The 15041-nt window shown below is 38.3% G+C and overlaps 1 protein-coding gene across 16 annotated transcripts in view; it reads left to right on the forward strand.

Annotated features, from left to right (window-relative positions):
• Brd7-9 (Bromodomain containing 7/9) overlaps nt 1–11633 on the forward strand; it is a 50901-nt gene extending 39268 nt beyond the window's left edge. For 12 of the 16 annotated variants that reach the window (XM_076184326.1, XM_076184337.1, XM_076184327.1 and 9 more), the window contains 6 exons: nt 140–275; nt 1118–1282; nt 2254–2366; nt 2682–2840; nt 3978–4111; nt 10916–11633. In XM_076184326.1, coding sequence (XP_076040441.1) covers nt 140–275; nt 1118–1282; nt 2254–2366; nt 2682–2840; nt 3978–4111; nt 10916–11113 — 905 coding nt within the window. In that variant the 3' untranslated portion in view covers nt 11114–11633. Of the gene's footprint in view, nt 1–139; nt 276–1117; nt 1283–2253; nt 2367–2507; nt 2597–2681; nt 2841–3977; nt 4112–10106; nt 10155–10915 lie in introns of those variants that run through there. The other 4 variants (XM_076184338.1, XM_076184336.1, XM_076184332.1 and 1 more) reach the window with 4 other exon arrangements.
• The last annotated feature ends 3408 nt before the right edge of the window (nt 11634–15041 follow it).

The following is a 15041-nucleotide window of genomic DNA, read 5'->3' on the forward strand; positions in this document are numbered from 1 at the left end:
TGTATATATAGTTCTAGTTTGAATTCAGTGTGAATTTTAACTTTAGAAATGACTTGAACAGTTTGAATTTTAAAGGTAGGCAATAAGAATTCCATTCACAAATTGAATTTATCACTTAAATATCTTTCTATATTTACAGTGAAACCACTTTACTATGGAGCCTTTTCATCATTTTGTCCTTCATATGACTCAACTTTTGCCAATATGACGAAAGAGGAAAGTGAAATGGTATATAGCACATATGGAAATGAAACTGCTGTTCAGTATGCTGAAAGGTAGGTTGTAATTTGTTTTTATTTTTCTTTAACCCCTTTTGAGACTAGTGATAAGTACCTGCTTATGGAGGTCCTGCAAAATGGACAGCATACATACATACCAAGGGCTTTTTGTCCTGTACAGGGGAGGTAGCAAAGTCAAAAGGCAAGTACCCCCATCCACCTCTTTCTTCCCTCTTATCTTAGCTCCTCATAGGTGACAGGGGGGTCATCCCTGTATCCCGCCCACCACCCTGGTATGTATGTATATGTATTTACCTAGTTGTATTGTGTGGGAAGGGAGCTATGCTCGTTGTGACCCGTTTTCGTATCTCTCCATGTCTAGTTTATTCTTGAAATCGTGTATAGTTCTGGCATTCACTGTTTCACTGTTCAATTTGTTCCAGACATCGATCACTCTGTGTGGGGAAACTATTCTTTTTCAGGTCTCTTCTGTAACTGTCTTTCTTTAGTTTCTTTTCATGTCCTCTTGTTTCTCTCTTGGCCCATTTTAATAGGTCATCTCTATCGAGAACTTCCATCCCTTTCATAATTCTGTGTATATATATATGTATATATGCTTACCAGCATAACACACGTGTAAAAAATATGGGCTGTGCAATTCTTGACCAGTTATACAGAAAGAAAATTTAATGTCCAAGAATTATCCCTGCAGACTTTATAAAGACAAATAGTGGGGATGGATGGGTGTAACTTTTATCATAAGGCTGGGAGATGTTATGATTTAGATGTTTTAGGAAACAGACTTGGTTTGGTTTTCACAGCCAGTCTACATAGGTTATAGAGTAGAGTAGAGAATATACTACAGCTGTGTTATAATGATATTTGTTTTATCATTCTAGCATATGTGACTTCTCTCGTGACTGTGATGTTGCAATGCATCTTGTTGACCAGCTCCTTAACTTAATAACACATCAACAACATTCACGCACTAAAGCCGTCATCAATGAGCGTCGCAAGCTGCAAGAAGAGGAAGAGAGGATCAATGCTCTTCTTTGTCCCCCGAAGTGAGTTTTTACTTTGTTTATTTTGTCTTTGTTAAAGAATTAGGTAAAAGTAAGGTGATGAAAAGTACAAGGAGTTGTGATCATGACAGGTTGGACATAAGTTTTAAGGATGAGTGGCTACAAGAGGTAGAGAGTTCTTGTTTTTTTGGAGTTACATGTACATACATACATACATGTTTATGTATGGATTTACATGTGACAGTGAATAAAGAAGTAAATGTGGAGACGAGTTACAGAATAAAGGAGAAATAAATGTCTAGGTGGAATGAGAAGTTATAAAAAAAATAGATATCAGAGCTTGAATGTAGAAACAATGTTGTATGAAAGAGTGATTGAGAGGGATGGTGTTCAAAAAGGGGCTCTGAATGCATATGGAATGTCTCTTGATCAATGAAGAGTGCGAAAGATAGGAGTGAATGGAGGGATAATGTGAAAAAATGAAGGTATGTTCATATCAGCTTCATGAAGTAATTTGACACACACACAAACACATACTCAACTTCTTGCCCAATAGAGCTAGGTACAAGCTTGCAATACTGTGATGTTTTTCGGCCCTTGGGCATGGATTTATCTCAAGACTGCTTAGTTAGCAGATGAGCATAGTGACACTACACCAGTGCATTTACTTAGTTGTATAAGGGGTTGAAACTATGCTCATGGGGTCCCATCCCATTGCCTCCATTTATGGAAGTGGAAATTAATTATAGAGTAAAGGAAGCAAGGAAAGGTCTGTGGGGGGAATGAAAAGTGTAATGAGAAATATGTATCTGGGGATGGCTGCAGAGAGAAGACTGTATGATTTCATACATACATACCAAAGGCTTTTTCCCCCTTACACGGGGGGTAGCCAAAAAGAAAAAGACATAGAAACCACTCCCACCCATTCCATTCCCTATATATCCCACTCCGCTATCTGAAAAACACTTGAGATTTCTTTTAAAAGTGCTTAATCCAGCCTCTTGCTTTTGCAGAGAAGTCATATCTCAGCCAAGTGCAACTGAACCAAAGGAGCATCATGTTGATTACAATGTACTCCACTCCCTAAAGGATATTGGCATTGACACAGGCTTTTTATCAGTATTTGGTGGGTTACATGGATTATTGTGTTGTCCTTTCTATATGAGAGATATTTGAAATTGTATACTATGCTCATGTTGTTTTAATATGTTGCTGGTGAATATTTCTATTATGTACTTACATATTTTAACTTGAATATTTTTTTTAGAAAATGCAGAAAAACAAGAGAAAATAGTAAAGGCACAATTATTGTATTGCCCTTTCTATATGGGAGATATTTGAAATCGTATATTATGCTCATGTTGTTTTAATATGTTGCTGGTGAATGTTTCTATTATGTACTTTTAACATATTTTAACTTGAATATTCTTATTTTTTTTAGAAAATGCAGAAAAACAAGAGAAGATAGTGAAGGCACAATTATCTGAAAATGCACAATTATTGGAGAAGTTATCGAAGGAGCAGCAGGAGCGTCTTTCTCGTCCGCCACCCACGAATCTCAATTCCCTTCCGCAGCCTAGTTCTCAAGAACTGCAATTAGGTAAGGTGTTTTAAGCTATCGTAATTGATGTGTATGGAAACTATATATTTTTACCTGTATTATGGTGCGGACTGTCCAAATTTGATGCAGCCACCCCAACCTCCCAGTCACCTGCCTCTGGGAGTAGAAATTAGTCTTCATTGAAAATGATAAATACATATGCAAAAGCCTTCTATCTATATCTGTCTTTATGGGAAACTGTAATGTTATAACACATTTGTAAATGTACACTTTAAACCCACTATTGGAGAAATAATATCAGAAGTATGGGAAATCCGCATATTTCGACTACTAACTGTTGAAGAGGACTACAGATAGTAGTTGAAATATTCTGATATTATTTCTCCAATTTTCGTTCAAAAAATGACTTTTTCTTTTTGGCTACCCTCCGTGTAAGGGGGAAAAAGCCTTTGGTATATGTATGTATTTCTCCGATAGTGGGTTTAAAGTGTACATCTGTCTTTATACTAAGGGTCCTTATAAAGAAGGTAACCATGTCAAACACATGCACTCACTTCCATTCATTCCACTCCTATCCATCATCCTTGTTTCTCTCTTATCTTAGCTCCTTTTAGGGTCATCCCTGTCTCCTGCCTACTACCTGGGTCAGAAACAATCCAGCAAGATACAGCATTGCGTAGGCCTTAAGCCCCATTACAAAGAGAGACAAAACATGACCTGAGAGTAATTATCTCAAATGACTTGTCCTCCGATAAACAAATAAACAGAATTGTCTGATATATAGTGTGGGCAGAAATTATGCTTTAACTCAGTCATTCATTCAGATTACTCCAAAAAGCCTCCCTCTCCATTACCTTTGTCTCACTACCAGGGGGTAGCTATATGGTGAAGAATAATTGGGGTAAACCAACCCCGGCTGTTGGGACCTGCTCTGGAAAAGCTGTCTCTCACTGCATTGCATTTGGCCAAAGCAGTGTGGTGTGGGAATGGTCATCCCTTCATCCCCAAGGTGTTGAGATTGGAGGAGTGATCGAATGTGTTTTATTTGTTTATGATGTGATTGTGTACTTTGGTTCATCCCCTTTCTAAAGGAAAAGGGGTTTTGACATGTATATACCTATTATTTGAATTCCATTATTATGTTTACTTGACTCTTGTACTATTCTTCTGTTTCAGTGGAACAAGTTACAGAAGGTCTGACTGTTGTTGCCAAAGCAGCCCCACCAGGAGCACTGGCACCAGTGCCCATGGTAAGGCGGGCAATGGGCATTACTGTGCATCCTGTCTCTCAGGCTACTGAGCAAATGGAGGTGAGAAGGTGCAAAGGGAGGGGTTACTTGATATAGCTGTCCTATGTACTAATATAGAGAACCATTTCCCATGTAAATGTTGACCAGGGATGGGGTCAGTTCTTATTTTTAAGATTATTCAGTTTTATTTCTAATCAATCCATCCGTTGCCCCAGGTCTCTGTTATAGTCCCATGGTTCCTAGTTAACCTCTTCAATACAAGTCATATTCTCATGCACAGGGTCGGGTTCCTGAATTACAATGATGCATCACAATACTCGTGTTATAAGATATAAAGTCATTGCTGTATTACTCATTCTTTCACTGGGTAATGATAAACACAGAAAATGTGATCAAGTCAGTTCACAGAATTCAGGGGTCACTTAGCTGCGGCTACAAAATAGATATATATAACCAAGACACCAACACTAGCATTCTCGTATACCCACTCACGCATCATAACACCCACGTAGGCATCATAGTATGGAAGAGGTTAACCAGATACAGCCACTGGGCAGAGTCTTGTCACTTGGGGAAGAAATACTGCATTGTTGTTTAGGGATTGTTAGTTTAGGGGCATTGTAGTACAAGATGATCAGCATCTTTGTGGTGGTTCTATCTAGGGCAGTTTGATTCAGTGTCCTAGATGGTGTGCTGTATACAAGTATGCCAGTGTAGTTCTTATTTTTCATTAGAGAAATTTTTGTACAGGGCTGATGTCTAGGGGGGGGTTGATGGTGAAATATTTGGTATACTGGTCCGGTTTGAAGAGCTTATTTAGTGATTTGGATGTGAATATGTTTTTGAGTAGATGTATAAGTATTTACCTAGTTGTAATATACGGGAGGGTAGTTATGCTCGTGGTGACCCGTCTTTGTATCTCTCCGCATCAAGTTTTATCTTAAAATCTTGTATAGGGTTTGCACATACTGTTTTGTTGTTGTTGTTGTTGTTCCATGTATTTATCACTCTGTGTGGGAAACTTCCTTTTCAAGTTTTTTCTATAACTATCTTTTTTCATTTTTTTTCCGTGTCCTCTCATTTTACTGTTGTCCCACACTAACAGGTCGTTCCTGTCTAAAACTTCCATTCCTTTCATTATTCTGTAGATAGTCAGCAAATCTCCTCTTTCTCTTCTTGTTCCAGAATTGGTAGGTTCAATTTGGATAGTCTTTGCTCATATGTTAGTACGGCGAGAGTCGGTGCTAGTTTGGTTGTCACTCTTTGTAATCTTTCTAGTTTCTTAATATTCTTTTTGGTACTGGGTGTCCAAAGTGATGCTGCTTACTCAAGTTTTGGTCTTATTAGTGTAGTTAGTATTTTCTTTATCATTTCTTCATCCATATAAGCAAATAAGTGCAGTATATGTGCATATGATTGGGTAGTAAGCTGCTGTGATGTGTTTTTAGTCAAGTTCAATAGGTAGCACTTAAATGATATAATGAGATGGGTGATTGATGTTAAAGGCTCTAGATTAGAACTGTGTACTTCTCATATTCATATATTCTAAGGGGAGGATTTTTGTTCCTCTGTGCAGTGTCTTTGTTTTGATGATTGTTGGGAATCCATGGTGTGAAAGTTTAGTCAAGGGTGGTTCTTCTGAATTGTTTGAAGACAATAATTAGTGTCCTTCTGTTGTCTCAAGCCCATGGTTGCAACAGATTTTAGTAGGTTTATTTCCGTACTGATTTTCTTTGTCAGGTCTTTGATGTGTGACATGTTATAGGATGTGTTGAGGATGTATAGATAGGATGGATCTGGACTTTAAATTAGCCACTTATAAAAAGAGAAAAGCTTTTCAGTATGTATATATTTAATTCAAATTCATCTAGTTTGAGTCTGTTCCATTTCAATTCACAACTGACCCCATCCCACTTGTGTATAGAGGACATGCTTAAGATTTGCACAGTTCTCATCGCGCTAAACTTTAAGAAGTTCCTTGAAGTGATTATACAGGTATGTTGGATTTCAGTTCTGTGAAATTATAGTGCATTGTTGATGCACATGACAAACCATATCTCCAGTTATCCATATGATTTTGCTGGTGATCTGTGAAGTCATAGTGTACCTAAGATTTGGCATCAATTGAAGAGAATCTTGCCTCTTGTTTTGTGTCATATGGCAGACTGAGAAATTGCTGATTAAAGTGTACTTAATAATTCATATAGTCATGAATGACTAATGTATTACTGGTGTTATAAGTACCAATGATGGGGACCTGCTTGTGGTTGTCCTGAAAGATGGATAGCAGAGCCGTCCATTATCAAGACCTACCAACTCCCACACTCAGGGCTGATACTTGATCTCAAGACTGGGTCTGAGATATCTCTCAATAAACTTCAGAAGTATTTCTTACGTCTTATCACACATGGAGAGCTGACAAGTGGCAAATGCAACTGTTCCCCTCCTACTACTATCAGCCAGTGACATAGAAACAGTCCATCACCACAACACTGACAACAGTCCAAAATTTCATCACAGAGATCTGTGGGAAGGCCCAGAGACTGTTGCCAGCTGTTGTTAGTCTGCAGGCTCTTCATTTAGTGAAACTTGGGGCAACAATTATTATTCTGTGTCAGATTCTATAGAAAAATAAAAAGGCTTGAAGATTGACAATATGCCTACAAGGGATGATCTTGTGAGATGACTGTGATTAAGAATCATCTTGTCACCATCTTCCATAGCCATCAGCATTTTGCACCTCATTTTGGAGGTGCAGCCCCAAGAGGCTGCCATGCAGTTGCGGTTGGACCTGGCCCAACACCTCTGTCAGCTCTGGCTGTATTTCCTCCACCTTTTTACATAAGGAGAGCTGAGAACCAGGTATTGCTCTTATTGTACTGCTGCAAACCAGTGATATAGAAGCACTCCCATGTTAATACAACACCAGTAACTGTTCAACATTTTTCCATGAGAGATCTAGGAACAATTGCCAGCTGCTGTGGAGTTTCAGATTTCAAGTGATAAATGATCTTGAGGATGGTATGCCAATGAAACTAGGCTTTCATTTCTCATTATTTTCTTCAGCTGATATTTATCAGAGTAAAGCCACCGCATCGGCCCAATGGTTCACGTGTGCCATATGACATAATACAAAAAGGAGTGGTTAGTGCATGAGCAAATGGATCATTTAAAAGTATTTTTATTATTTACAACCCATGCACTTACGTGCATGAACGTTTCACCGAAAAAAAAATTATAACCCATGCAATATTGGCATAACACCTGTGTAGGTGTTTCAGATCTTCAACCTGAGGATTTGTAAAATCTCAGCTATTTTTGGCCAGTGTATATTTTACAGGTTACTCTAAGTAGTGTTTCTGAGGTTGCTCTTGCTGAAAATTATATAAAAATTACTATAATTTCACTACTGAATTTATCTAAGAGGATATATTGTACATGAAGAGGTATTTTGTGATTATACTTAATACATATTAAGAAGGGGAGAAGTATTCATGTATTTATAAATTATTGTGACTGCTTTTTATAGACACAGTAATATAAATGACCATGTATTAAATTTAATGAAGAAGTTGAAGGTAAAAAGAAAAATTTAAGCAGTGAATTATATTTATGAAGTAAATAGTGTGTTTATAAGTACTCTGTACATAATACATATTAGGATAGTTGAACATTTTGTAAGAGATGTATTTATTTATTTGTTCCCACCTTCTTTTGCTTTCTCTCTCTCTCTCATTGTTTTTGGTCCTTTTTTCTGTTCTATTCTGTTTGCCAGAACTTTCTTGTTGAATACATCCAGCAATTGTTGGGTGACATTTGTGAGCATTTTGCTGGTGGAATGCCCATCTTGAATTCCATGTTGGTTTTGGGGAGTTGTGCTTCTTTCTGCCTTAACTCTTCCCATTAGCTTGGATATGGGAGATCATACTGAAATTGGTTTGTATGATGCAAGGTTTTCAGATGGTTTGTTTTGTTTGAATATGGGTATTACAGTCCCGATGGGAAAAGACAGAAGATAGGGGTGAATGGAGAATGGTTGTGTATGGGTGATGCTGTGATGCACGAAAGGGAGTGGGTGGGGGATGGGAGTTGAGGAAGTATGTGTAAAAAATAAATTGATGCAGCCCGAAGGGATTTCTCCCCATCTTCTCCATTTCTGCATGAGGGGACGGAGAGGGGTGTTGCTGATTTAATGAAGTGGCCTTACTGTGGATGTGCTGTCTTACAACACTGCTTCTGACCCAGGACAGTGGATGAGATGCAGGGATGATTAACCATCATCTAGGGGGAGCCAAAATAAGAGGGAGGGAGGTGGGTGGATGGGAGTGGAGTATGTGGGGACGGAGTGGTTGGGAGTAGATTTTATGCCTTTGTTTTTTGGCTACCTCCCTTGTAAAGGGGAAAAAGCCTTTGGCATATGTACGTATATATTATATGTTTGTTTGGGGCACCAATGTCACAGTAATGCTTGGTCCACCTCTGCACAGAATGCAGTGGAATGCTGGTGGTGCTTGAGATTTCTTTGTTAGACTTGCCTCCTTTTATCAGGGCAGCAATACTTGCCATTTGGTCCATCTTCAAGTCTTTTCCCAAACCCATTGCTCAGTGATGAACACAATAGTGTAAAAGGGATTGGGTAAGGCTGAAAAAACATGATACAGAAAAGAGCAAATCACATCCATCCATGACAAAGGCCAGTGATAACTGGTTTATTCAAGGCTGTATGACGTTGTTGTTGTTGTTGTTGTTGTTCCCTAGACTGTCTGTCCGAGCAGTCCCGTCTCCCCAAAGAATGCCACGGCCGAAACGGGTTTTTCCCACAAATTCTTTATGGAGCGTATATTGTGCTGTTTGCGTGCATGATTGTGTATAATGCAGTCTTCCATGATGTGTTGAATAGTATGGGGTGAAGTGTTACATCTTGGGCATTTGTCCACAATGCAGTCATCCAGTCTCTTCTGGTAGCTTAGAAGGGCTGGGTGGCGGCTGCATTGCAGTCTGGCCAGATGGACTTTGTCCTTTCATGGGAGAGAGGATTCAGAGGGATGGATATCAGGGGGTCTGGCATGCAAAGGCTGTGTGACGTCATTGGTTTTGTTAGCTTGTACCCAATTCTGGTGTGCCAATTTTCCAGGGATATTTGAACCACTGTTTTAGTGGGTGGCCTCTTCCTCACCATGAGAATTGGCACAGGGCATGATGTTCCAATTCTAGTGGCACTGACTGTATTGGCTCTTTTCTAGATAGTTGGAATTTTATTGGGGAGCTGGGAGTACATACATATACCATACATGTACCAAAGGCTTGTTTTTCCCATATTAGGGAGGTAGCCAAAAAATAAAGGCATAAAAACCACACCCACCCATTCCATCCCTAACATACTCCACTCCCCTCCACTCTCTTCCCTCCCTCTTATCTTGGCACCTCCTGGAGGTGGGAGTGCTTAAGAATATCAGTTTTCCCTCACTCTTTATCTCTTGTCTCCAACCCTGAGGCAATGTAGGTAAATGTCCCTGAATTTCAAGAATTAGTGAGGGAGTTTTGGAATGTTGCCCTTGGCAGTTTGGAGTGATCCATGGTATTGGGATTGAAAGGAATGAGGATTTTCTCTCCAGTGCCATCTTGATCTCTAAGTAGTGGCTGATTGGATGGGGAGTGGGGGTGTTAGCTTGTTTGAACTTGAGAACAAAATAGTTATAATAATGAGGAAAATATGAATGTATAAATGAGAATGAATTTGACACCAGAGTTGGAAGGACTTTTTCTGTATCTTTGTATGTCTGAGAGGCTACCTCTCATGTAAGGGGGAAAAAAGCCTGTGGTAAATGTATGTATGTATGTCTGAGACAGATATGTAAACATTTTATGTTTGAACAGAAAGTATTGAGGATAAGATATTCTTAATACAGTCAGTATATTTATGGTTTTGTGCATTTATTGAAAGTGCTTGTTCTGTTGATAAGTGAACAGTTCATAAATAGTAGTTTCTTCGTGTAACAACGGACTTCCCTTGCTTTCAAAGATCCCTAATGATTGTATTTTTTATTACCAATAGCAGTACTCAGAGAATCAACCAACAATTATCTCCTAATTCTTCAGCACAGTAAGAAAACTTAAATATTTATAGATTGAGCCATTGTTTCCCTGGTTAATAATGCTATTTTTCCTATTATAATGCAGTTATCCTAATAATGAATTCTACTTAGATCTCTTTTGCTCTTTATGCATGGCATTATTATAATAATTGTTCCTTTGAGTTTCACTGACTGGAAACCTGCAGCCCCACAACAGCTGGCAACTGTCCTTTAGCCCTCTTTTTGATTTCTCTGGGAAAAAATATTGTAATATTGTCTGTGTTGTGTTAGTATGTGACTCCCTTTGTCACTGGCTTATAGTAGTATGAGTAGGGGAGCGGTTGCCAGTTGTCGGCTCTCATGCGATTAGAGGAAATACAGTTGAAATTCAGAGAGGAAGACCTTGGGCCTGGTCCAGAGACCAAATGTCAAGGGGCTGCACATTGATGGGTTTTGAAGATGGGTGGCAGGGAGATGATCATCTCTGATGTCTGTTTTGCAGGACCACCACATTGATCCTACGCATGGCATTAAGTTCGGTAAATAATCTGCCATACATCTTTCAGCTCTGTTTGAAATGACTTCTACAGCTGATCACATGATGGGTGAACAACTAAACATTGGATCCTAAAGTTATAGTTTACAGAAATGTTAAAGCTATAACTAAAGTGTGCATATAAAAGAAGAAGGAATAAAAAATAGTGTTCTGCCCAGCCAAGTGTTCAGTCATGGATAAATGTTATGCATTATATTTGTATTTGAAGTACCTTTTCTTTCCTGTCATTCACAGGTGGATGTGGAAGGTAGTTCGTCTAAAGAGGAATGTGCTGTGATAAAACGAGGAAGACCCAGTTTAGGAGGGGATGGGGACATAGAGAGGCAGTTGCAGCAAATTTTGCATCAAACAGAAGCCAGCTCTCCCCCTCCAAGACCTCAAAGCTCGTCAAATATGACGGATACAAAATTAAAAGAGATTCTAGGACGTTAGCAATATGTGTTGTAGTTTTTATATATTTTGATTATTCTTAATGTAATATTATAGTATTTTAGAGTATTACATTTCCTCCCACTCAGCTGAAAACCCATCATAGTTTTAAATGTATCATTGTAAGTTATGTAGAAGTTTAGGTTTGAATTTTCAAAGCTTTCCACCATTCCTTCTTGCATTTAATGATTGATGATTAATTGATTATTTTAGACATTTTTGAGCATATTTCACAAAACATTGTAAGTGTACCAACAGTCAGGTTTTCATTGTAGTTGCATATTACACTTGAGACAAAGGTTGTTTTACATTGGTGGCAGCAAGTTGAGCACATGACTGTGACAATCTATAATTTTTGCACTTGTGTTTCCTACTTGTTGCTATGTGTTCACAGCCTTGGTCCAGTCCAAAGTATATAAACTATTGTTTCTTCAGCTCACATTGGTATAGTCCCCATTCTTACAACAAAAGCTAGATTGAAGTGATTTGTTTTATATTAAAGAAATTACCAAGTTTTAAGAAAGTGTTTACTTACCCCAGTAGCATTTAAAACTTGTTGCACACACACAAAAATATGTATGTGGTTTAACATCACAAACCCCCTCTCAGAAAGGGCTAGGATGGTGCTTCCTCATGTATGACTCATAAGACCCTAAATAGTTAAGGCTCTTCTCTTTATATAGCTTCTCTTCTTTAAAATTTACCTCATCTCCCCTTGTACATCTCATTCCTATACTTTTGTCATATGTACTTTCAGTTTTCTCCTATCATATACATATACATACATATACCGAAGGCTCTTTTCCCCTTACAAGGGAGGCAGCAAAAAGCAAAGGCATAGAAACCACTACCACCCATTTCATCCCCACATACTCCACTCCCCTCTACCCTCTTCCCTTCCTCTTATCTTGGCACCTCTTGGGTGACAGGTTATCCCTGCATCTTGTCCACTGCCTTGGGTCAGAAGCAGTGCTGCAAGACAGCACATCCACAGCAAGGGCGCTTCATTGAATCAGTGACCCCCCTCTCCATCCCCTCATGCAGAAAAGGAGAAGATGGGGAAAAATCCCTTCGGGCTGCATCAAAATATTTCTCATACATACTCCCTCCTACCATAGACCCTCTCAAATTCTGCCACTAGCTGCCTCAGTCCCTACTCTGACCCAGGCTGCAAGGGTAATGTCATCTGCAAACAACAATAGACTCCCCTCCCACTTCAATTTTCTCTATCTCCAAGCTCCTGCTCATCACCTGTACCACCCCCATATGTGTACATGTTGAACAACCGTAGTGATATTGCACAACCCTGGTGCAGCCACACATTCACCTCAAAACACTTTGTTCCTTAGTTAAGCACAACCTCTTTTGACTACCATCATTAGTCTTCCCCCTATTCCATAGGTTTACATTATGTCTCCTACACAAAAGATAGTCTTATCATACCAAAATATATTCTTATATCTTCCTAACTACAACAATATTATGCATACACCTTACTTTTCTAAATCTACAGTTCTTCCACAATTACTTCTCTTGTTCCCCTCCTAATCCTCTCAACGCCCTTCCATATGCCTTTCCAATTACACTTAAAAAGCTGATCCCTCTAAAGATACTATATTCATATTTGTCACCTTTTCTTCAGTAGAGTGGAAGTGTACATGCATATTCCCCTCCTTTAGGCATGCATTAAACAAGCTCATTATCCCTCACCACCTCCCACATTTCTTTCAACTGCTTTTGTTGTATTTATCTTAATCCTCACTTAAGATGTTTACCCTCAGCATCACTGGCTGAGCTGGTTAGGGCATTGTTACTTGTAGCGAAGGTCGAGATGATTCGAACCCTGCAAGTTGAATTAAGGGCATGGTTCATTATATTCCACGCTGCACAATCCACTGTGAAGGGCACTATCGTAGTCTCCTGATAGGGGGGACTTTGTGACATTAAACCAAATCATCGTCGTCATTTCTCGACCTCGCTCCCTTTTCCTCTTCCCTCAATTTTCTTTCTAAAGATTGATCAATCCCCATCTCTCCCCTGAAAACATGAACTTCCAGAACTCTTTCAATTTTTGTACACAGTCTATGCCCTGTCAACCATCCTTTCTCATATATGCTTCTCTTTTATTTATGTATTTATTTGTCATGACATTGATGTGACAGGGATCCAGTGACGAAGCCCACAATGGTTTGTGCTCTAAAAAAGTCATTGCGGCTTGTTGAGTCTCGAGATAAATCCACACTATCTTGTTTCCTGTCCAATTGTTTACAAAGGAAACTGATCAGTTTTGTTTTCTTCTGATTTAACGAATAGAAGTCAAATGTCGACCACCAAGGAAAGGAAATTGGAGTTTGTAATTTATCATAGTCTTGAATCGTGTGGGGCTTGTGACTGACAACTATAATCCTCCCCAATTAGAGGTCATACGTGATATATATATATATATATATATATATATATATATATATATATATATATATATAATTTTTTTCTTTCTTTTTTTTAATGGGCGGGGACCGACCTCAGATCGTTGAATTAACAGGCAACCGCGATCAGTGATCGATAGTGATTGTTTTCACTAATAAGTATACAAACTTTATAATATTTTTTGTGCATGGTACGGATTTTCTAATATACTATATATGATATAAGTGCACAATTAAATATAAGATAAATTGTAGAATCCACTGCACTGATCTCTTGGGTTTCGGGATGTTCCGCCGTCACAGGTCACGGTATTTTTATTATTATTATTATTATTATTCGGACCTTTGTTGATCAGTGTGAGTGGTCCAAAATAGATACTATTTTATGCATAAACATATAAAGCACCACAGATGCGAGCATATCAACATAACTTTCTGCTGAGTTTCCAGACAAATCTGCACCTACTATTTTTAAAATAGTAGGTGCATATTTTTCTGGAAACTCAGCAGAAACTCAGCAGAGTGGTCCAAAATATATACTATTTTATGCATAAACATACAAAGCACCACAGATGCGAGCATATCAACACTTTCTGCTGAGTTTCCAGACAAATCTGCACCTACTATTGTTACAATAGTAGGTGCAGATTTGTCTGGAAACTCAGCAGAAAGTGTTGATATGCTCGCATCTGTGGTGCTTTGTATGTTTATGCATAAAATAGTATATATTTTGGACCACTCTATGTATAAATTCGTTAAAAGTAATTATTTTTAATAACCCTGTCCTTGCAGTGTCATTATATAATCAGGTAATGAATTGCCAAAATTAATAATATATGCTTAGAAATGACGTCACGTCGAAAAGTGGGTTTGTTGATAGATCAATATTGGCTGTTTTTTACAATTGTAAAAAGCAGCCAATATTGATCTATCAACAAACTCACTTTTCGACGTGACGTCATTTCTAAGCATATATTATTAATTTTGGCAATTCATTACCTGATTATATAATGATACTGCAAGGACAGGGTTATTAAAAATAATTACTTTTAACGAATTTATACATACAAATTCTAATCACGAAAACGAATACGAGATGATATGAAAATAAAAACACCACATGCGAGCATAACAACAACCTTCGGCCCTTATCTCGTTATTATCTTCCATTATCCTACCGTCCGCCTGCCTTGTCATGATAGAATAAACTATGGGGTGTCCATCTCAGATCAAATGTCATAATATATCATAATTTAATTTCCCATTATGATCCAAGACTACATTATTGCGTTAGCTTATCTATGATGATTTTTTTGTTAGGTATACAGCGCTCACGTACCCAGAATATACGCCTATTCCTGTGCTAAAGTAAACAAACTGGCAGTATTGGGATACGCGGCCTCAGACTGAAATATCTGCGCCTACAGATAAGTAAAGGACCTTGTCGTGTGGCTAATATTCATTATGAATATATGTGTGTGTGTATATATATATATATATATATA

The sequence above is a fragment of the Oratosquilla oratoria genome, chromosome 4, assembly GCF_046742065.1.
Source record: "Oratosquilla oratoria isolate Oo_2021 chromosome 4, ASM4674206v1, whole genome shotgun sequence".
NCBI lineage: Eukaryota > Metazoa > Arthropoda > Malacostraca > Stomatopoda > Squillidae > Oratosquilla > Oratosquilla oratoria.